Raw genomic sequence first — 25,300 nt, 5'->3', positions numbered from 1 at the left:
CAAGAGATGGAAGGAACAGTGTTCAAGTCAGGTTTCATTTAAAATATATTGAGGCATTAAAAAAAAGAAAATATTCAACTCTGGCAAATTGGGGTCCTAGCAAAAACTGTGAATTCACAACATAACCTTTATGGGAAACAATTCAGCAATCTGAATTTGGGACCATTAAAAAAAGGATTCATACCTATTGATCCACTTGTTTCATTATGGAGAGTTCATTATAGCAATGGAAGAAAAAAGTGATATGTCCCAACATATGAATATTTCCAGTAGCTAAAAGCTGTAAATAATCTGAATTACCAACATTAGAAAAATGATTAAAGGAAAGTGATACATAACATGGACAGATTTTGTTCTCTGATATGCCAGTGCCTAGAACACAGCAGATACTCAATAAATATTTGTTTAATAAATGAATAATTTTATACAGCAAATTAAACTTTTAATCATGAAGACTACAGAAAACTATAAAATGACTGTAATATGAAGTTAAGAATATGATAACATTTATTAGGTGCTACCATATGTCTGGAACTGCAGTCAAACCTGGGGATAAAATGACAACAAAGTGATGAACAAAATGGTCCATGCTCGCTGAGAACTCAGATCAACAGAGATTTCAGAGGCAATCCTGACATTCAACAAACGCTGTAGCATACGTTTGTACTAAATGTCAATCTTTAGGAGAGGTCCTTAGACTTTTAATCAAATTTATTTTCAAATTATAAACTATTTAGCAACATTGGTAATTTAATTTTCCAGAATTGAACAAATTAAAAGCAACAGATTAAAACAAGGTATCTAATAAATAGCAGGCATACATGTTACCCAAAAGAGAAGAATCAGTTAAAAAGATGAAGACATCTGTATTTCAGTTTCAGTCAGAAATTGTGGTCAGAAAGATGCTATGAGCCAAAGGTTAAAATATATTCCTTTAAGGAAGGAATTAAGTTCTAACAAATTTCAGAAAGATTTCCATTAAAATGTTTTGGCACTTAACAGAAATAAGCTTTGGAAAACTGAAAAAGTGAAAAATTCAATGACACTACAATGACCAACACATTGGTTACTGGATTTTTTCCTAAGTCTGCTTAGGTTGGTGCTCCTAATTTTATAAAGCTGAAGTAAATATGTAGGTATATTTCCTACCACTGCATAACAACTAATTTCCTGGTGGTTTTATTAGGAAGTGATAAACTAGGTTAACTGTTTGAGAACTTTGTTAAAAATGATGGTGACTAACAACACACCACTATAAAGCAACTATACTCCAATAAAGATGTTAAAAAAAAATGATGGTGATTATAGGATAATGTAAAAATTGAATAACCTGATGAATATAAGGCAGTAGCATGGAGGCTAGAATGTAGTAAGTGCTCAACAAATGTTAGTATTTAAACAGTAAAAATTATGGCAGTTATTGTCCCTACAGTTAGAATGCAATTTGGAATTTGGAACTTCATATTTTAAAGAAAGGAATTTCTTAATTAAAAGATTTGTAAAAATATATATGCTATTTTATACACACACATACACATACATACATAAATACAAGCAGAATGCAAATATATAAATATCACCAAAAAAACTATTTGAGCATTAAATCAAGCAGAAATATTTTGGCAAAAACATGGCACCACCATTCTATTATAATAGTGATTACTAACTTTTATAGTTCATTTATAGCCAGCTTACTTCCAAAAAGGATTTGCTGTGATTTATTGTTGAAAAGCACAGCTATATTAATTATGAGTAAAAACAAAATAAAACATTGTAAACTGAAAAAGGAAAAAAACAAAATCTTGGGACAAAAGTCTTCTTCATATTTAGAAATAGGTTACAGGTATCACATCAGTCATTGGATACAAAGGCTGAACACTAATTTAAGATCTTTTTAAACAGCTGCACAATGTGGCTTCTGGAGAGGAGAAACCTTTTCTCTATCCTCTTATGTTTGTCTTTGGAAGCCTTCGAATTAAACTGACAGTAAGATTAGCAAGAGAAAAGATGAAGTTTATTCACAAGATCACAAAGAAAGTGGCTCAAAGAAATGGCTAGAATTTAGAGTTTATATACCATCTTAATAGGGGAAGGGGAGGAGGAGAAAGGACACTCAGAAAAACAAGTGACTTTTTAGGGAAGACAAAATGACCTTTAGGAGAATAGATGGGACCTAACGATAATCTTATGACAATGTTTATTTAATGCAATTTGTCATCTGACTTCCCCATGTATGGGAAGCCTACCTTAAAGGGGGTTTGAGGCAGTTGAATTCTTTTGGAATGGTCTGCTTTTAGGCAGATGGGGGAAGGTGGGGTTTAAGACAAAGTCTCTTTTTTTTTTTTTAACCCTTGTTGTTTCTCAGACATCTTCAGATCAAAATAATTTTTATGCCACAGTGGTATAGTCTGTATCCCTTCATGGATTCAGAAAAAGATGATGGCAAGAGAAAAAATATGATGTCAAGAAAAAAACACTGGCAAGAGAATAAGTAGTCCTGGTAAAAATATCAGCCAGACATGAAAATTCTAAAGAATGTCATTTTACATTGATAAATTTTCAGTATTTTCATCCATAATAAGACTATCTTTAAATGTATTAGAAGCTAAAATTTCTGGAGAATAAGAACTTTTATTGGAAGTAAAATGGGATTTACTATAAAGTATACTTTATCTCCTAACTTTAACCAGTTTTTCTTCACTCTGGGAATAAAGAGGTGGAGGCAAAAAAAAAAAAAAAAAGTCCATTTTAATATCTAATTGAGAATAAGGCACTGGTTGTCTTCTAGGTTTAAAAAAGAATTTCTGAGGATAATGTGAATTCAGATAATCATCATCTTTACAGATATTTTAAAATTACCTCTAATTTCTTGGCACAAGGTCCACTAACAAGCGCAACCACACCACTGTCAGATACCTGAGCAAAGGAAAAGAGGAACATAGCACGTAAATGGAGATGATGGAAGCAAACGTTTATAAAAATGATTAATTATTTAGATATAGTTTTATTTCCTCCCGTTTGGCAAAGGTGTCTTAGCCACACATACCTTCCACCCTTACTGAAAATAATTGGGGGGGGGTGCCAAATTATACTGTAATTATTTAACTATCAAAGCATGAAGCCAACAATTTTAGTGGACTTCCCTGGTGGTGCGGTGGTTAAGAATCCGCCTGCCAATGCAGGGGACACGGGTTCAAGCCCTGGTCCGGGAAGATCCCACATGTTGTGGAGCAACTAAGCCCGTGCGCCACAACTACTGAGCCTGCACTCTAGAGCCCGCGAGCCACAACTACTGAAGCCCACACACCACAACTAGTGAAGCCCACACACCTTAGAGCCCATGCTCCACAACAAGAGCAGCCACCGCAATGAGAAGCCCGTGCACTGCAACGAAGAGTAGCCCCCACTCTCCGCAACTAGAGAAAGCCCGCTCGCAGCAACGAAGACCCAACATAACCAGAAATAAATAAATACATAAATAAACAAATAAATAAAAAAAATTTTTAGCAAACAACAAAAAGAATTAATTATGTTCTGATGAGTTATGGAAATACTCTGGGCAAATACATACAGTCTCTACCTTTCAAGTCTGTATTTCATTTACCTGAGTAGCTGAAAAATCAACACACTGCAAAAATGGGCAGTTTTCTCCTAATGCCTGCAAGGACACATCAGTAATACCTAAGCAGCCACCTAAATCAATGATCTTTAGCAGCCGGCAATTGAGTGCAAGAGCAAGGACTCCTTCATCAGTGAGATTGCAGCATCTTTTCAAACAAGCTTCGTGCAGGTAAGAACAAGATGAAGCCACAGCTTTTATTCCTGAGGGAAAACATAATTCTGTATCAATGAGCTATATATGTTTATATATGAGAAATATAACTGATTTTCATTTCATCAATCACCAGTACTGATACATCCAATTGCACGTTAGCCTTTTTCAAAGTATGCATGTGGGGATATACTTTATTTCCAGTGATGTTGTCATTATTTAAAACTCTTTTGGAATGTTTCAAGAATTCTCTACATAATCTGTGGTATATTCTTCAGAATATCTGCAATTAATGACAAGACTTTTTTGTTTATGATTAGACTTGCTTTTAGGAAATAGCCAAAAGTCATTCAGAACAAAAATAGGTAATTAAATAGTAGATGATTCTCCTTTTTGTTAAAAGTTTTAAATAAAGTTAATTTTCTCGTGGACTCTGAAAAGAAATCAAAAGTTAAATGGCCCAAATGTCTTAAGTAATAGTTTTCATGCTTATCCTTAGGAATCATACCTGTATCTCTGTGTTCTCTCTTCCCTCTTTGATTCTGCCCTTTGCTACCAACATGCACCTTCTTTGTTAGCCTGGACCAATCTTACATTTTATCAACGGTCAAGAAAACAGAAGCCCTTAAGTCCAATTCAACTGATGTAAAAGCACTTTGGTGACAGGTACGTGATAATGTGCCACATAAATAGAAACGTACTTCAGGAATCCTGGGCCCTTTAGTCATGGACAAACATTATAGCACTGTTAAAAGACACTTTCATGGGCAAAATACACAAAAGGGAAGATGGTAAATTCGTGTGTAGGTCATTTTTATTGTTTTCCATATCTTAAGAAAGAACTCTTATTTTATTCATTAGTGTCCAGCATGAAAGTTCTTTTTAGTGAATCAATATTTGTGTAAACATTTTAAAACTTATGCTTCTTTGCAGTATTATGAATATCCTAACTTGCTAACCAAGCTGATTGTAAAATAGAGCCAACTACCCACAAGATTTTTCAGAAACCTAGGTAGCCAAATAACTCTTTCTTTCTTATACTGAAGAAAAAGATAAAAATCCTCTATTGAAAAAAAATGGTAAAAATCCATTAATTCATGTAACAGTCACACTGAAAAATGCAGTTTGTCTGGCTATAAAAAACTGTAACTGGAGAGGCCCGCATACCGCAAAAAAACCAAAAAAAAACTGTAACTGGACGAGGCCGGTACCAAGTTCAGCTGCTTGCTGCTCGAAAGGCCAATACTCCAGAGACAAGTATTGGTGGAAAAGGAAAAGTTTGCTGTATTCAGGAGGCCAGCAACCTGGGAAACTGGTGGACTACTGTCCTAAGACCATCTCCAAGTTGCCGGATGGGAGACAAAGGTTTTATAGGCAGTGTGAGGGAGGGAGCTGCAGGGTACATGAGCAGTTTGTACACAATTTTCAGATTGGCTGGCATCAAGGTGAAGTTTCAAGCAACACCAATCTTCTGGTTTCAACCAGTCTGGGGTCTACGTGCTGATGGTCAGCAGTTTTCATCTCGTGGGGGTATGCGTCCTGTAAAAACAACTTAGGAGTGTGTGTTAGACCTTTATATCTTTCAGGGAACTGGGAGCTTGGTGATTTTGCTATTTGACTGGCTTATAGTATAAATTGTTGCCATCTTCCAGGCCAATGTCTTTGAAGTTGGTATCTGGAATTAAGCAAGCAGGATTAGTTCTTTCCTAGTCAATCAGTCATTGTCTAACATAGTTTTATGGCAGCAGAAGTGGAAAATATATGATTAGTTTTGTGCTGTTCAAAATGGGGCAGCTTATGCTCTGGCTACAAAACTATGCAGTGAACAGGCTGATAGGAGAGTGCCTAGTAAGTTTAATCTGATGATGATTTAACTTTCTGTTGTACTATTACAAGAAAGCCTTAACAAAGTATGAACTGGTCATTTCTTGTTTCACTATACTAGGTAAAATATTTAAAATACAGAGGTATCTATCCATGTTTATTTTAAACATGTTTAAACTTCAAGGTAGTGACTTAGTGTATTTCCCAACTTTCAGCACTGATTATAAGCAAGAATTCTAATTTGGATTCTTTAGCTTAGTTTGAATATTGTATTGATAAATATAGTTCCTATTTCTTTGACATACTTATACTCTCTTTTAACATATTTTCCCCTTCTCTGCTCCAAACTTATGCCAGATGAATAGTACTCAACCAATTCATTGTGTTAATAAACATACCTTTTGAAGTTATGGAAATTCTGTTTTCTTTTGAGGAATTTAAAATTAATTTCTTCAATTTTCTGCAGTTACATAGGTGCAGGAGAGCAGTATCTGAAATATCACAGCTTCGTAGATCTAGAGTTTGGACTTCAGGATGTAAAATCTATAATAAATACATGTTTTTGAGAAATTAATATTTCCTATAAATATAAATGTTTATTCCATATTCAGTGTTTTGATGGTCATAAAAAAACAGCAGGTGGAAAATACAGCAAAGAATACAGAAACATATCTGTGTGAAGACAGATACATAGAGCAGGAAAAAACCAACCTACTTCCAGCTGGAGGTGCAGCTTCTAGTGTCCGCAAAGTCTTACTGGGACACAGAGACAGCTGGTACAGAGTAAGGACCCACTAGACCTGCAAGCAGAACCAAGGTGGTGGGGGGAGCTTATCCTCTTCCAGTGGTTCCTACTATTAGAGATTCTAACTCTGTGTCTCTTTGCTCAGCAAGTACGAGTCTTTAGGCACTTATATACCAAATGCTTATCTAGAATATTTACCTCCTTCATTTTTATTTTTGGGAGCTAGTACAAACAAACCCAGTATTACTGAATGTTTACTTGAGGGCAACAAATAGCAGATCAATTTCAAAGCATTCTGAGCTCTTTTTCTGGGGGTATTTTCCTTCTCTTTTGCTTTATTTTTATGAAAATAGAGATGGCTTACACTTTTCTGAACATGAAAGTAATGTACTGTTATTATAAAACATTCAGACAGCACAGAAAAATTACAGAAATGATACAAATAACTATTTCTATTTATTGAGCACTTACCGGGAAGGGTACTAAGTGTTACATAAAATATGTCATTTAATATTCTCTCTCTCTCTCTCACATACACATACACACACACACACACATACACACACACACACCACCCTAAGAGATTGGTCATTGCTATTTTATAAATGAGAAAATTGAGTCACCCAGAGCTTAAGTAGCAACACAAAGTACACAGCTAAAAAAGGAGCAGAGAGAGCTAGGATTGGAAGCCAGGTCTTCCTGATTCCAAAGGCCATGCGTTTAACTAGTTATAGCTAAAATTACCCATAATATCAACACCCAGTGACAAACATAATATTAGTTTTGATGCTTTTTGAGTTTTTAAAAAAATACTTGAAGAAAAATGGGATCAGATCACATATATTTATAAATGGGCACTTTTAATAAAAATAATTAATTGTGGTTGCATACTATTTCATTTTATGCATGCACCGTAACTTATTAAATGCCTCCTACACTGGCAAACACTTAAGCTGAACATTCAGACTGATTTTAAGAGGCAATATAGTACAGTGTATAAGAGCATGTACCCTGGAGGCAGGCTGCCTGAGTTCCAACCCTGTGATTGTGATCAAGCTCTGCTTTCTTTTTGTGCCTCACTATCCTCATTAAGAGGAGGATATTTGTGAGAAATAAAGGTGCCTTGCTTATAATATATGCTATATATAACTGTTAGCTATTTTATTATTACGAAAATGTTATGGTGAGCATTCTTGTGTGCTTTTTAAATTATTATTTTCTTGAGATTAACACCAGTAAATGGTAATTATGTGAGGTGATGGAGATGTTAACCTACCGTGGTAACCATTTCATAATATATAAGTGTATCAAGTCATCACGTGTGTTGTACACCTTAAACTTACACAAGGTTATATGTCACTTATATCTCAATAAAGCTGGAAAAAAATAACAGAAGTGAAATGTTTGAGTCAATGGTAAGCAAATTTTTAGGACTTTTGATAGAATGCCAAACTGTCCTCCTAAAAGGTTTTTTTAAATCAATTTACACTCTCACAGCAGGGGATAAAAGTGATTGCTCCCCACACTATTGCCAGCACCAGGTATTACTATTTTTTAAGTCTCTGCTAAACTGAAAGACAAACTGTGACTTTGATTACTAATAAGGTTAAATATCCTCTTACGTATTATTGCTGATTTATATTTTTTCCTTGGAGCATTTCCTGATTCTTCTGTTTTATTATTTGTTTGTTTTGATTTTTCTTAGTGGTTTGCAGGCATGATTTACATTGGCAAGATAAAAAAAAACAGAATTTCATACATACTACAAATATTTTTCCTAGCTTGTTACTTTATTTTTTTCTTCTTGCAATAAAGAAGTTTATATTTCTATATATTTAAATCTATCAATCTTTTTCTTCTTGTTTTCTAACTTGGTGTCATGTTTAAAAAGGCCTTCTCCACCCAGAGACTATAAAAAGATTTAGGAAATTTTTCAAAAAGAGCCATCCCCAGATGTGTGCAACTTTTAAAAAAATGTTAGATCTGGTCTTTTAAATAATTTCATAAGCAGGACTTTCATAAGGATGGGATTAGACGGAAACACCAAGGAAAATAACGCTTTTGATTTTTCTATCTCATTTACCCCCTTAGCCCTTTTTTATTCAGGTAAAATTAGGTTTAAATGAATGCTCAGGCTTGTCATAAAACAAAAATTTAAGTCACTGAAATACAGGTTAAAGGGATGTGGGGAAGTGAAGAAAACCACGTTTTCTGTAGCGTCAATGTTTCATCTGTGAGCCACACATACATTATATACATCCACAGAACAATCAACAATAAGAGCTGGATTCTACCTCCAAAGAGCAAAGCAGACTACAACACTAAAATGTCTATGTTCAAATGCAAGCTAACAGGAAGAAAATAAAGCATTAAAGGCACATCAAGTTAATGTAGAGGAAACACTATGGCACACTGAAGCACAATTCCAATGTGAAGTCACCATTGTAGACATATGGGGAGTGCTACCATCAGAGCTTGCTTCCTTTTGATCACAGGCTTTGGGCAGAGTATGTAGTAAAGTCAGCAATAAGTAGTTCCAGTCTCTGTAGGCAGTGAGTGATGATAGCTGCAAACCCATTTTACAGTTAAGACAACTGTGGTTCAATGTCAGAAAGAGTAGCAAGGCTAGAATTTTAATTCAAGTTGGAGGCCTTTACTACACTTATTCCCTTACAGAATAGTTAATTTTAGCTTAGTTAGTGAAGGGGAGTAAGTATAAATTAGCTGGAGTGAGGTACCCAAGAAGAATGAGAAGAGTTTAGAAGAGTGATTTTTAACTGACTGCTAACCATGAATGGACAAAGTCAATAGGCTACGATCATTTTTTAAATGGAATAAGACATACTAGAATAAAATAGAAAATATCCAAGTGTACTGTACAGAGTACTGTTACACAGAGGTGTGGCTTGTGCGCTAGCGTCACAATGTAACATATATATTTCTTACTGTGGGTCTTTTTTTTTGCCATTTGTTTATTCACCCTGCATTTTAATTTTTTTCCAGCTTTATTAAGGTGAACTCAGTCAAAGAGTTTAAACTTCTTGAAAATATGGAGTTCATGGATGCTGGTACCATGAAGACAAGAGAAACACCTGAAAGAATAGTGGGAGAAGATTTTTTAGAAACTATTACACATGGACATTCTGGTTATCTGGAGAAAAAAAGAACCCCAACACTTTATTATATTTTAAAATTATTACTAATCCTATTATAAACCACTGTTCCATAAATGTGAAACCACAGCTAAACAGTAAAATATAATAGCCTGCTTTACAGGCTATACATGCTCTTTGTATATGCTCTTACCTCACTTATATTCGAATCTGTTATCTGCCCCTGCACGCTCATTATTTTGATCAGTCTATCTTTTATGTTGGGTGGCAAAGGCTTAATGTCTGTGATATATCTAGAAATATTCTTCATGAAGCACCAAAGGCATCTGAAATACAAATACAATATAGTAAATTACACTGTACAGGTACTGATTCCTACTATTTGTTTTTTTTAAAATAGATCTTTATTGGAGAATAATTGCTTCACAATACTGTGTTAGTTTCTGTTGTACACCAAAGTGAATCAGCTATATGCATACACATGTCCCCACATCCCCTCCCTCTTGAGCCTCCCTCCCATCCTCCCTATCCCACCCCTCTAGGTCATCGCAAAGCACCGAGATGATCTCCCTGTGCTATGCAGCTGCTTCCCACTAGCTGTTTTACATTTGGTAGTGTATATATGTTGATGCTACTCTCACTTCATCCCAGCTTCCCCCTTCCATCCTGTGTCCTCAAGTCCACTCTCTATGTCTACATCTTTATTCCTGCCCTGCAACTAGGTTCATCAGTACCATTTTTTTTTTTAGATTCCATATATATGCGTTAGCATATGGTATCTGTTTTTCTCTTTCTGACTTACTTCACTCGTATGACAGACTCTAGGTCCATCCACCTCACTACAAATAACTCAATTTCGTTCCTTTTTATGACTGAGTAATATCCATTGTGTATATGTGCCACATCTTCTTTGTGATAATTCATCTGTTGATGGGCATTTAGGGTGATTCCATGTCCTGGCTATTGTAAATAGTTTTGCAATGAACATTGTGGTACATGTCTCTTATTGAATTATAGTTTTCTCAGGGTATATGCCCAATAGTGGGATTGCTGGGTTATATGGTAGTTCTATTTTTATTTTTTTAAGGAACCTCCAAATGCTATTTGTTAGTGCTTAGTCCTTTCATAAACAGGGTGTACATTTTTTTTTTTTTTTCGGTATGCAGGCCTCTCACTGTTGTGGCCTCTCCCGTTGCAGAGCACAGGCTCCGGACACACAGGCTCAGCAGCCACAGCTCACGGGCCCAGCTGCTCCGCGGCATGTGGGATCTTCCCGGACCGGGGCACGAACCCGTGTCCCCTGCATCGGCAGGCAGACTCTCAACCACTGCGCCACCAGGGAAGCCCCAGGGTGTACATTTTATATGAATATTTACAACTTAAGCTTGGTAAGATGCAAAAGCCTAGTCTGTGCTCAGTTATGGGCAAGTTTCTTTTCCTCTACAACTTTTTCTCAGCATACCTCATTTACTAAAATGCATCCTGATAACAAGATATTTTTCTTAAGTCAGTCTCTCCAATTCCTAAGACACAGTTTCCACCAAGTTTTTAGTCACTTATTTCTAAGTAAACATTAAATTAGGGCCTACAAATTGACAAATTTTATTTGTTAATGCAACAATCTTGCTTTCACTATTTTTCTTAAAAATTATGCAGGTATTAGAATCACTCAAGAAAGAACTGTAACCACAAAGATTCCACAAATAGTGCAAATCACAGAGATAATAAACTTAGTGCCAGTACTGCATACGCACAGTTATCAAAGCAGGCAACAACCGAGACCTACATGACCAACATACCTCAAATGTGGCCTGAGATTCCAACTATCTGAGACACTCGTATGTTAGACAAATAATACAAACCTTATTTTTATTTATTTATTTTTTTGTGGTACGCGGGCCTCTCACTGTTGTGGCCTCTCCCGTTGTGGAGCACAGGCTCCGGATGCGCAGGCTCAGCGGCCACGGTTCACGGGCCCAGCTGCTCCGCGGCATGTGGGATCTTCCCAGACCGGGGCACAAACCCGTGTCCCCCGCATCGGCAGGCGGACTCTCAACCACTGCGCCACCAGGGAAGTCCAATACAAACCTTATTTAATTTCTGCCTACAAATACTCCCTCATATATACACTTTTACATTCATGAATAAATATGATCATACACTTGAATTTTTTTAGTGCCATCTTTATTTTTTCTTCTTTTGGTTGCCTCTGCCTTTCCCTCTCCTTTCCTTCCCCCTTCCATTATTTAGTTCCTCACCCTATTCCGTGTATGTTCCCTCTTATTTTTTCTCTGTGCTTGTACACACACACGTTTACTCACACATGTATGTATGTACTCAAACATACATTTAAAGGGTTAGGTTGGGGGTGGGGAGAGATCACTGTTTCCTAGAATGGCATCACTGTATACTCACTTTTCTACACCCTCTTTCATTCAATAATACCTTAGGAAATTCTTTAAAGCATCAAGTGTGGTTTTAAGTTTCCTTTAACGCCGATATAATATTTCACAGTGTGGATGACTTTAGTCATCCCCTATTGATGAGAATTCCACTGTTTCAAGGATATGTTAACATATGGTGTCAGATTGTTTTCTTCATATTTCCATCAGCAGTGTTGGAGGGTTCCCTTTCCTCTACATCCCTAAGCAGTAGGTATTATTGTTCATTTTATTTATTTTTCCATTATGTCCATTTCCCAGTCTCATCCCCCACCACTCCAGGAAACCATTCTAATGTCTAATATGTATCCTTTTGTTGTATGTACCATCAACATGATTGTTATATGGATGTATTTCTAATTTATGTATGTGGTATTTGTCATAGATTTGCTTAGTCTTTCACTCAGCACTGTTTTTGTTTTGGTTTTTTTTTTGTTATTTATTTATTATTATTTTTGGCTGTGTTGGGTCTTCATTGCTGTGCGTGGGCTTTCTCTAGTTGCAGCGAGTGGGGGCTACTCTTCGTTGTGGTGCATGCATTTCTCATTGTGGTGGTTTCTCTTGTTGCAGAGCACGGGCTTTAGGTGCATGGGCTTCAGTAGTTGTGGCTCACGGGCTTAGTTGCTCCGCAGCATGTGGGATCTTCCCGGACCAGGGCTCGAACCCATGCCCCCTGCACTGGCAGGTGGATTCTTATCCACTGCCCCACCAGGGAAATCCCTTAGCACTATTTTTAAGATCTACTTACTCTTAAATGTTGGAAGATCTCATGGGTGAAAAGTGGTATCTCATTACTTTAATTTGTGTTTCTTTAATTACTAGTAAATTTAATATCTTTTCATAAACATGCTGGCTATCTAGATTTTCTTTTCTCAGGATTGCCTATTCATATCCTTTGTCTATTTTGCTGTTTTTTACTTAAATTTGTAAGAGTTATTTTGTGGCCAAATACATGACTGATTTTGTATATGCTCTATAAATATTCAGAGAATGTATACTCTCTGAGAAATGTAATGTTCTCTGTGTATTATATATGTGTGTCTAAATATCTCTGTGTATGTATACACAAATATGTGTATATGATTATTTATTGAATAGTACACAAATATATTGTGTATATGATTATTTATTGATGAGTATCATTTAATTCTTCTATGTTCTTATTTTTTCTACTAAATCTGTAGAATTCTTAGTTTGCAATACTTGTATTTTGAAATCAACTTTTCTTTTATTTCTACAAGTTTTTGCTAGTTTATGTACATCACCATTTTATAATGAAAATTTTCAAAAATACAGAAAAATAAAATAGAATGATATAAATCATGTACCCAAAACCAAGAATTTAAAAATTTATTTTATCATTTTGTGTCAGGTATCTTTCATAAGATATAGAACACTTCAGATAAAATTAAAACCTCCTTTGTCTGCCTATTCAGGTTTACTTTCTTTATCTCCCTTTGCAGAAACAACTACTACCATGAAGTTGTTCTTTTTTTAAAAATTTTTATTGGAGTATAACTGATTTAGAATGTTGTGTTAGTTTCAGGTGTACAGCAAAGTGAATCAGTTATACATATACATATATCCATTCTTTTTTAGATTATTTTCCCACATAGGCCATTAGAGTATTGAGTAGAGTTCCCTGTGCTATATAGTAGGTCCTTATTAGTTATCTGTTTTATATACAGTCGTGTGTATATGTCAATCCAAACCTCCCATTTATCTCTCCCCCTCTCCCTATCCCCTGGTAACCGTAAGTTTGTTTTCTATGACTGTAACTCTATTTTTCTCTTGTAAATAAGTTCATTTGTACCCTATTTTTAGATTCCACATATAAGTGATACATTTGTCTTCCTCTGTCTGACTTACTTCATTTAGTATGACAATCTCTAGGTCCATCCACGTTGCTGCAAATGGCATTATTTCATTCTTTTTTATGGCTGAGTAATATTCCATTATATATATGTACCACAACTTCTTTATCCATTCCTCTGTCGATGGACATTCAGGTTGTTGCCATGTCCTGGCTATTGTAAATAGTGCTGCAATGAACATTGGGGTGTATGTATCTTTTTGAATTATGGTTTTCTCTGGATATATGCCCAGGCGTGGAATTGCTGGGCCCTATGGTAGTTCTATTTTTAGTTTTATAAGGAACATCCATACTGCTCTCCATAGAGGTTGTACCAATTTACATGGCCACCAACAGTGTAGGAGGGTTCCCTTTTCTCCACACCATCTCCAGCATTTACTGTTTGTAGTTTGTTTTTTTTTAATTTATTTTTGGCTGCATCAGGTCTTAGTTGCAGCGTGCAAGATCTTCATTGAGGCATGCAGGATCTTTCGTTGCAGTGCGCAGTCTTCTCTCTAGTTGTGGCATGCGGGTTTTCTCTTCTCTAGTTGTGGCACACTGGCTCCAGGGCATGTTGGCTCTGTAGCTGTGGTGCACGGGTTCCAGAGCACATGGGCTCTGCAGTTTCTGGCACGTGGGCTCTCTAGTTGAGGCGTGCAAGCTCAGTAGTTGTGGTGTGCGGGCTTAGATGCCCCGCGGCATGTGGGACCTTAGTTCCCTGACCAGTGATTGAACCCGCATACTCTGCATTGTAAGGCAGATTCTTTACCACTGGACCACCAGGGAAGTCCCTGTTTGTAGATTTTTTGATGATGGCCATTCTGACTGGTATGCGGTGATACCTATTGTAGTTTTGATTTGCATTTCTCTAATAATTAGTGATGTTGAACATTTTTTCATGTGCTTTTTGGCCACCTGTATGTCTTCTTTGGAGAAATGTCTATGTAGATCTTCTGCCAATTTTTTGATTGGGTTGGTTTTTTTGACATTGAGCTGCATGAGCTGTTTGTATATTTTGGAGATTAATCCCTTGTCAGTTGCTTTGTTTGCAAATATTTTCTCCCATTCTGAGGGTTGTCTTTTCATTTTGTTTATGGTTTCCTTTGCTGTGAAAAAGGTTTTAAGTTTAATTAGGTCCCAATCATTTATTTTTGTTTTTATTTTCATTAATCTAGGAGGTGGATCGAAAAAGATCTTGTGATTTATGTCAACGAGTGTCCTGCCTATGTTTTCCTCTAAGAGTTTTATAGTATCCGGCCTTATGTTTAGGTCTTTAATCCATTTCAAAACATTATATTAACAATATAATTAATTATTAATAATATAATTATGATATTAATACTAATAATATTAATAAGATTAAATCCATTATATAACATTTCAGATAAAATTAAAGCCTCTGTCAACCTATTCAGGTTGATTCTCTTTATCTCCCTTTGCAGAAACAACTACTACCATGAAGTTTTAAAAATAGTTTCTGTCCATGATTTTATTATACTTCTAATACTAAAGTATATATGCATAAAGAGCATATAGTATTCTTTCTGTACTTATAAAATATCGTGTATTAAGTTTCCTACCATGATTAAATTTGACAATTGTCCTTGTAATTGTGATAGTTTTCCTTTTTATAAGACTATGGTGTTGGTTGCAAATTCATGATCATTTTATCTTCTCGTGGAACATTCCTTTTACCCTCAAGTAATGTCTCTATCTATATTAATGTTTTTCACTTCAGTAAAACCATTCAGTCTGGTTTTACTATTGCTCCACCATCTTTCTTGGGCTTCTTTTGCTAACATCTTTGCAAGATTCATCTGCATTGTTGTAGATAGCTATAGTTTGTTCATGCCCATTTTCACTGCTGCATAATATTCCACTGTACAATTTATTTTTCTATTTGACTGTTGATGTACAGTGTGGTGGTTTATAATTTTTTACTATTAGGAATATTAATATGAATATTTTGGGACATGTCTCTTGGTACACATGTGCCTATGTTTCAATCAAGTTTATACCTGCGAGTGGAACTGCTGACTCATATGGTATGCAAATGTTTAGCTTAATGCCCAACAGTTTTCCAAAGTGTTTGTACTGATTCAAAATCCTACCATCAGTCAATGAAAGTTTCTGGAATCCATATCCTTGTCAACACTTGGCATTGTCAGTCTCTTTAATTTTTGCCAGTATAGTGAGGGTATAGTAACAATGCATTGTGGCTTTAAATTTCAATCCCAGATTATTAATTTGAGCACATTTTCATTCCTTTATTGTATTGATACATTTGGATAGTCTCTTGGAGTTTCTGTTCAAGTATCATGTCCAGTTTTCTTTTGGGTTGACTGTTTTACTTAGTGGTACGTAGGAGTTCCTCTTATATTACAGACATGAGCCTTCTGTTGATTATGTATGTTGCAATTATAGACTCCCATTCTGTGGTTTGCCTTTTCATTCTCTTAATCATGTTTTATGTTGTAAAGAAGTACATTTGATGAGGTCCAATATGTGTTTTCTTTATAGCAAGTATTTTTTTGTGTCCTGTTTATGAACTCTTTCACTGTTCTACATTCATGAAAATAGTCTCCTATGCTTATTTCTAGAAAAAATTCATTCATTGTTTTACCTTTCACTTTTTGACTTAAAAACCCTCTTGTAATTGATTTTTTTCAATTGTCAAGAACTGTGCAGAGTCTGAGAGTTTACCCTACTTACTTGTTTATGAGTTAGCTTTATTACCATTTCATGAATGCTAGCAGAAGACATGAGATCCCTGGGTCAGAGAAAAAGGACTTTATTACTAATGACAAGAGCAGTAGCCAGAGCTTCATGTTTCTGCTGGTTCCCCATGCCCTCCAAGTCCTGCAAATATAATGTAGGTAGGTCAAGATAGATGTTTGCCCATGCAGTGGGTTGTATTACAAGAGAAGAACACTGAGCTTGGGGGAATTCACCATTTTTATATCAAACTGAAGCAAGACTGCTCTTTTTGGAAGGAGAAAATACTTCATCCCTCAAGTCTGTCTGCTACAAACACAACCTTGAGAAATGTCCTAGGTAATCAAGGTCCCGCATTCTTGGTATACCCAGCAAAAATGTGCAGGTCCACAGCACTGCCTCTCCCAACAATCTACCCCAACATGTTCTTGGCTGAATTCAAATATTCATGTAAGTATGCCACTCTGTCAGCCATTTTAATTAATTTGACCAACAGAGGCTAAAACCAAATCCGTTCAATTTGTCACTTAAAGCATTTAATTAAAGCTATTATCAATAGTACTCCAAGTAGCAGGATAAGGCCAACCTTCAGTAATGATGACCTCAAAAGTGCCTGCAGGCAGCCATAAAAAGAAACGAAACTGAGTTATCTGTAGTGAGGTGGATGGACTCTGTCTGCCATACAGAGTGAAGTAAGTCAGAAAGAGAAAAACAAATACCATATGCTAACACATATATATGGAATTAAAAAAAAATGGTTCTGAAGAACCTAGGGGCAAGACAGGAATAAAGACGCAGATATAGAGAATGGACTCGAGGACACAGGGAGGGGCAAGGGTAAGCTGGGACGAAGTGAGACAGTGACATGGACATATATATACTACCAAATGTAAAATAGCTAGTGGGAAGCAGTCACATGGCACAGGGAGATCAGCTCGGTGCTTTTGACCACCTAGAGGGGTGGGATAGGGAGAGTGGGAAGGAGACACAAGAGGGAGGAGATATGGGGATATATGTATATGTATAGCTGATTCACTTTGTTATAAAGCACCACTGTAAAGCAATTATACTCCAATAAAGAAGTTAAAAAAAAAAACCTTAAAAAAAAAGAAAAAGTGCCTGCAGGGTCCCAGACTCAGCTAACTGTGAAAAAGTATGGAATGGGGTGGGGGTGGGGGGAACTAGTAGGTCTTATTTTAAGACAGGGTGTGGTCAAAATCCAATCTATCATCCATTATGAAACATGCAAAGGAATTTAGGTGGTTATTTCAATGACTACCTTTTTCTTTCTTAGGGCTTTTAATTTTTAAAAAATCCGTCTGTTATTTTATCTATATCCTTCCCTTAAGGATAACTGCTCCTTTGTTTTTGAACATTTCCAATATCTTTGTTTTAAAATATTTTTCAAAATTCTGTTGTCTGTAGTTCTTAAAGTGTCAATTCTCCTATTTTCTGTTGAGTCTCTTTCATGCGATTTTTTTCTTTAGATACTTTATAAATTTTGACTGTTAACGCTTCTTTGCACAAGTAGTTTTGCATGAGAGTCCTGTATTCTTTGCGTTGTGAAAGCAAACCTCGCAGAGAAGGTTTCAGTTTTCCTCTTCTTAAGGACCCTGTCTTTATCTTGTTGAACTGCAATAACAAAATACCATAGACCAGGTAGCTTAAAAACAAAAGAACTTTAATTTTTACAGTTCTGGATGCTGGAAGTCCAAGATCAAAGTGCCAGCATGGTTGGGTAAGGGCTCTCTTCCTCATTCACAGCTGGGACCTTCTTTATGTGTCATCACATGGTGGAAGGGACTAGGGATTTCTCTGGAGATTCTTTTGTAAAGGCACTAATCCCATTCATAAGGCTCCACCCTCATGATTTAAACACCTCCCAAAGGCCCCAGCTACTACCAGCATACCTTTAGGGATAGGATTGCAACATAAGAATTTCAGAGGTACAAAAACATTCAGACCATAGCAGACCTCATAAATATTCACAAATTCCAAAGCATAGTTAACTGTTATGTATCCATCTTGAGGATATTAACAGTGAAAATTCAAACCATACACCTGCATATAATAAATGCACAAGATACTAGTTTTTATTTATTTATTTATTTATTTATTTTTGCGGTACATGGGCCTCTCAGTGTTGTGGCCTCTCCCGTTGCGGAGCACAGTCTCCGGATGCGCAGGCCCAGCCGCTCCGCAGCATGTGGGATCCTCCCGGACCGGGGCACGAACCCGTGTCCCCTGCATCGGCAGGCAGACTCTCAACTACTGCGCCACCAGGGAAGCCCAAGATACTAGTTTTTAAACAGGAATTCTATTTTTGGCTGGGACTTTATATCCTTGCCATTGATGTGGGCTGCTCTTGGAAGAGTGTGACCTCAAGCTAGGTGGCTCTGCAACAGAGGTAGATTCTGATGGAGCTGAGTAATGGAAGCTATCTGCCCACCCTCCTCCCACAGGAGGGCAGAAAGTCCTTCCCTGAAGGATGAGCTGGGTGGCACATCTCCATGGATTTCACTCCCGTTTTCCAAAACTATGCATTATTTAGGTTGTTTACACATTTTAAGTAATTCATACTGGATGGACTACAAGAAATAAGAAGGGTAACGAGTTTAGACTCTCAGCTCTCATTATCCTCAACTCTGTTATGATATTGAAATCAGATGCTCTACCATCAACAGAAAGTTATGTCATTTATTCTAAAAGTTAAAAGCTTAACTAAAAAAGATCATTTGGGGAGTAACTGCTTTATTAAGATATAACTGATATAACGGTGGTTTTTAGTGAATCCACAGAGTTGTGCATCCATCATCATTATCTAATTCCAGAAGATTTTCAATACACTAAAAAGAAATCTTGTACCAATTGTGCCAATCCTCCCCACCTTCCACAGCCTAGGGAACTACCAGAAGCTCCACAGAAATCCCTAGCCCCTTCTACCATGTGAGGACACAACGAGACAGGGTGTTATTTTCTGTATCTCTAGATTAGCCTATCTGCACATTTCATATAAATGGAATCATAAAATATGTGGTATTTTATTACTGGCTTCCTTCACTTAGCATAGCATTTTCAAGTTCATCTACGTTGTAACATGTATCAGCACTTCATTCCTTTTTACCGTCTTTTGTTTATCCATGCATCAGCTTATGGGTATTTGGGTTGTCTCTACTTTTGGGCTATTATGGATAATGCTGCTATAAACATTTGTGTATGAGTTTTTGGATGGACATATGTTTTCATTTCTTTTGGGGACATATCTAAGAGCTCAGTTGCTGGGTCACATAAAACTGTTGGATCATATGGCAACTCTATGTGTAAACATTTGAGGAACTACTGAACTATTTTCCAAAGTGGCTACACCATTTTATGTTCCTACCAGCAGTGTAAGAGGGTTCCAATTTCTCAACATCCTTTTCAATATTTGATTTTTTCTTTAATCTTTATTTTTAAATTAATTAATTAATTATTTTTTGCTGCACCAGGTCTTAGTTGCGGCACGTAGGATCTTCATCATGGGATGCAGGCTCTTAGTTGTGGCATGTGGACTCTTAGTGGCGGCATGCACATAGGATCTAGTTCCCTGACCAGGGACTGAACCCGGGCCCCCTACATTGGGAGCGTGGAGTCTTGACCACTGGACTGCCAGGGAAGTCCCTAATCTGTCTTTTTTTAATATAGCCATCCCAGTGGCTATGAAGTAATAGCTCATTGTGGGTTTTTTTAAATGGTTTTATTTATTTATTTTTTTTGCGGCACGCAGGCCTCTCGCTGTTGTGGCCTCTGCCGTTGTGGAGTACAGGCTCCAGACGCGCAGGCTCAGTGGCCATGGCTCATGGGCCCAGCCGCTCCGCGGCATGTGGGATCCTCCCGGACCAGGGCACGATCCTGCGGCCCCTGCATCGGCAGGTGGACTCTCAACCACTGCGCCACCAGGGAAGCCCCTCATTGTGGTTTTGATTTGCATTTCACTGCTGGCTGATGATGTTGAGCATCTGTGCATGTGCTTGTCAGCCATCTGTATATCTCCTTTATAGAAACATCTGTTTAGATACTGCTCCCACTTTTAAGTTGGGTTTTGCTATTTATAGGATTCTTAGTTGAGGTTTTTCTTTCAGCACTTTAAATATGTCAATCCATTACCTTCTACCTCCATTGTTTCTGATAAGAAGTCCACTGTTAATCTAATTAGGCTTCCTTTATACATGAGTAATTTTTCTCTTGCTGCTTACAGGATTTTCTTCTGGTCTTTGGCCTCAGCAGTTTTACTATGATATTTGTGTTTAGATCTCTTTGTATTTATCCTACAAATTCATCGAGTTAATTTCAATTCAGAGTTTACTGGATGTGTAGATTAATATTTCTCATTAAATCTGGCTTTTAGCTATTATTTCTTCCAAGAATTTTTTTCCGCTCCTTTCTCTCCTTTTGTTCTGGTATTCCCATCACATGTATGTTGACATACTTATCCCATACTTCTCTGAGGTTCTGTTCCATTTTCTTCATCCTATTTTCTTTCCACTCTTCAGATTGCATACTATTATTTATCTTCAAGTTCATAATTCTTTCTTCTGCCAGTTCAAATCTACTACTGAGTCCCTCTAGTGATTTTTAAATTTCAGTTATTGTACTTTTTCAATTCCAGAATTTCCATTTGGTTCTTTTTTATACATAATTTCTATCTCTATATAAATATTCTCTATTATATCTACTGTATGAGACATTGTCATCATGCCTTTCTTTACTTCTTTTATTTTCCTTTCTTTGAAATTGAGGTGAAATTTGCATAATATAAAATTGATCATTTAAAGTGTACAATTCAGTGGCATTTTGTATATTCATGTTGTGTAACCACCACCTCTATACTTATAAAATATTTTCATTAGCCCAAAAGAAAACTTACACTTATTAAGGAGTCAATTTCCATTCCTCTTTTTCCCCAGTACCTGGCAACTACCAATATGCTTTCTTTCACTGTGGAATTTTCTGTTTCAGGTATTTCATATAAATTAATTCATATAAATGTGAACTTTTGTGTCTGGCTTCTTCCACTTAGCATAATGATTCTGACGTTCATCCATGCTCATGTATCAGCACTTTATTCCTTTTTATGGCTGAATGATATTTCATTGTATGGATATACCTCATTTTGTTTATTGATTCATTGGTGATGGACATTTTGGTTGCTTCTACATTTTGGCTGTTGTGAACAGTGTTGCTATGAATTTGTGTACAAGTATTTGTTTGAGTACCCAGTTTCAATTCTGTCGGGTACATACCTAGGAGTGGAATTGCCGGGTAATATGGTAATTCTATGTTTAACTTTTTGAGGAACTGCCAAGCTGTTTCTCCCTTGACTTCTGTAAGTATGGTATCCTTTAGCTCTTTGAACACATTTATAGTAGTTTCTTTAAGTCTTTGCTAAGTCCAACATCTGGGTCCTCTCAAAGGCAGTTTCTGGGTAAATACAATAAAAGCTGTTACCACTGTCTTAGACCAGGGGTCAGAAAACTATGGCTAATGGGCCAAATTTGGCCTGTTATCTGCTTTTGTGTATAAAGCTTCCTTGGAACACAGCCATGTCTGTTGATTTATGTACTGTCTATGGCTGCTTTCACACACTATAATGGCAGAGCTGAGACTGTATGGCCTGCAAGTCTGAAAATATTCATTGTCTAGACTTACAGCAGTTTGCCAATATCTACCTTAGATAATGGTAATACTATTAAGATTAAAGCTTATATTCTTACTGACTCTTAGACTATTGCCAATTGCCTAGTCACCTGGTCTGCCATTTGCAAGACCACAGATTGGTAGATTAAAGATCAAGTCCTCTTTAGGACTGTGAATTGTAGAAACAAATTATAGCTGATATACATGGCAATGGCTCATTCCCTAATGGAATGGGCTGGGTTCATGCTGTTAATTAAGTATGCCCCACCCAGATCCCTGTCACTGCTACTGGGAATCCATCATCACACCGAACATGGCAACACATCCACCATCATGGCCGAGGAAAGTAAGGATTATCTGTGTCTGATGTTAAAGCTACCACTGCATGCCAGTCTTGTGCCTCCTTTCAAAAGTTTGCCTGTTGGGCTTCCCTGCTGGTGTGGTGGTTAAGAATCTGCCTGCCAATGCAGGGGACATGGGTTCAAGCCCTGGTCCAGGAAGATCCAACATGCTGCGGAGCAACTAAGCCCGTGTGCCACAATTACTGAGCCCGCACTCTAGGGCCCATGAGCCACAACTACTGAACCCACATGCCACAACTACTGAAGCCCATAAGCCTAGAGCCCATGCTCTGCAACAAGAGAAGCCACCGCAATGAGAAGCCTCCGCACCTCAACGAAGAGTAGCCCCCACTTGCTGCAACTAGAGAAAGCCCGCGCACAGCAATGAAGACCCAACACAGTCAAAAATAAATAAATAAAATAAAATTTAAAAAAAGTTTGCCTGTTTGTTTTCTAATGAAATAGGCCACAATACATAGAGTGTTGTCCCCTCTCACTCCTGACAAGCTGACTATATTGAGCCTTTGACCACTTGCCTTGGGTCCTCCATTGATGCCTTACTGTTGTCGATATGTTTTCAGGTTATGGTGTCACTGTTCCAGTCTGATCAACCAACTCAAGCCACATTGGCCATAACATAAAATGTGTTATGTTTTTGGCCTTTCAGGTCATATTCAGTTGGACGGTATGATGTCTCTTATTGCAAAGGTTCACTCAACACTGGACCAATAGTCAAGGTATTCAATGGACATTTCATATCCCTTATTATCCTCAAGCTGCTGGTTCCAACAAGAGGTAAATGGATTTTTTAAAAGGTCAACTAAAGAGATTTCTGACTCTACCTCCTTCACTTTCTCCTGATCCACACATCTTAATTAAATGCAAGCATCCACTGAAAGAGTTCACATCCCCTTGGCCACCTTCTAGATAATGATCAGGATAAAAGGGGTGGAGGGTTTTCTTGACCAATTCTGAAATTTTAGACTTCTATTCTGACATTTCCTGAGCATGATGCATCTTTCTTTTCCCTAACAGTTACCCCAAGCCAGCCTGGTTGGTACAGCTGGGTGGCAGCCTGGCCAAAAAGGAGCTTATAGAATTCAAACTTAATCTTGGTTTAGTCACCCGTATTCTCCTTTTGGATTGAACTGGTTCTAGATCAGAGTCGGCAAACTATAACCCATGGGCCGAGCCTGGTCTGCTGCCTGCTTTTGTAAATAAAGTTTTACCGAATCACAGTCATGACTGTTTCTTTATTATGTATTGTCTATGGCTGCTTTTGCTCTACAAAGGCAGAGTTGAGTAATTGTGACAGAAGCCTACAAAACTGAAAATATTTCTCTTCAGCTCTTTACAGAAAAAGTTTGCCAACCTCTATCCTATGAAGATAATGACCATTTGGTTGAGTAAACTGCTCACCAAGTTCCCCTGCAGTAGCCCATGCCCATGAAGGTGGGAAATATGATGGATTCCTATACATTTTGGAAAAATATCCTTGTCGGACTACCCTGGTGGTCCAGTGGTTAAGACTCCACACTCCCAATGCAGGGGGCCCGGGTTCAATCTCTGGTCAGGGAACTAAGATCTTGCATGTTGCACAGCGTGGCCCCCCAAAACATAAATTAGGGGGACCCTCAAGATGGCAGAGGAGTCAGACATGGAGATCACCTTCCTCCCCACAAATACATCAAAAATACACCTACATGTGGAACAACTCCTACAGAACACTTATTGAACGCTGGCATAAGACCTCAGACTTCCCCCAAAGCAAGAAAATACCCACGTACCTGGGTAGGGCAAAAGAAAAAACAGAGATAAAAGAATAGGGACGCGGGGTTCCCTGGTGGCGCAGTAGTTGAGAGTCCGCCTGCTGATGCAGGGGACACGGGTTCATGCCCCGGTCCGGAAAGATCCCACATGCCGCGGAGCGGCTGGGCCTGTGAGCCACGGCCGCTGAGCCTGCGCATCCGGAGCCTGTGCTCCGCAACGGGAGAGGCCACAACAGTGAGATGCCCACATACCGCGAAAAAAAAAAAATAGAATAGGGATGGGACCTGCACCTCTGGGAGGGAGCTGTGAAGGAAGAAAAGTTTCCACATACTAGGAAGCCCCTTCACTGGCCGAGATGGGGTGTCGGGGGGTGGGAAGCTTCAGAGCCATGGAGGAGAGCGCAGCAACAAGGGTGCAGAGGGCAAAGTGGAGAGATTCCCGCACAGAGTATCAGTGCCAACCAGCACTCACCAGCCTGTGAGGCTTGTCTGCTCACCCGTCGGGGCAGGTGGGTACTGGGAGCTGAGGCTTGGGCTTCGCAGTTCAGATCCCAGGGAGAGGACTGGAGTTGGCTGCATGAACACAGCCTGAAGGGGGCTAATGAGCCACAGCTGGGCAGGAGGGAGTCAGGGAAAAAGTGTGGACCTGCCTAAGAGGCAAGAAACCATTGTTTTGGGGTGCACGAGGAGAGAGGATTCCTTACCTGTCTGCCCACAGAAGGCAGAGCACCGCCTAAATGAGCTCCAGAGATGGGTGTGAGCCACGGCTATCAGCTCAGACACCAGAGATGGGCAGGAAACACTAACGCTGCTGCAGCCACCAAGGATCCTGTGTGCAAGCGCAGGTCACTAACCATACCCACAGGGAGCCTGTGCAACCCACCACTACCAGGGTCCCATGATCCAGGGACAACTTCCCTGGGAGAACACACATGGTGCACCTCAGCCTGTTGCAATGTCACACCGGCCTCTGCCACCGCTGGCTCACCCCGTATTCCAATTATAACTACTGCACCCATCCCTCCTCCTGGCATGAGTGAGCCAGAGCCCCT

General features: G+C 38.0%; 1 protein-coding gene across 6 annotated transcripts in view; it reads right to left on the bottom strand.

Moving 5' to 3' along the window:
* The window catches only part of AMN1 (antagonist of mitotic exit network 1 homolog), a 65,643-nt gene that overhangs the window by 16,912 nt on the left and 23,431 nt on the right, over positions 1-25,300 (bottom strand). For all 6 annotated transcript variants that reach the window (XM_079938402.1, XM_079938399.1, XM_079938397.1 and 3 more), the window contains 4 exons: positions 9,648-9,780; positions 5,995-6,139; positions 3,605-3,822; positions 2,860-2,916 (listed from right to left, as the gene is read on the bottom strand). In XM_079938402.1, coding sequence (XP_079794528.1) covers positions 2,860-2,916; positions 3,605-3,822; positions 5,995-6,139; positions 9,648-9,764 — 537 coding nt within the window. In that variant the 5' untranslated portion in view covers positions 9,765-9,780. The remainder of the gene's footprint in view (positions 1-2,859; positions 2,917-3,604; positions 3,823-5,994; positions 6,140-9,647; positions 9,781-25,300) is intronic.

The sequence above is a fragment of the Stenella coeruleoalba genome, assembly GCF_951394435.1.
Source record: "Stenella coeruleoalba genome assembly, chromosome: 11".
Classification (NCBI taxonomy): Eukaryota; Metazoa; Chordata; class Mammalia; order Artiodactyla; family Delphinidae; genus Stenella; species Stenella coeruleoalba.
This window is presented reverse-complemented; position numbering and strand designations above follow the sequence as displayed.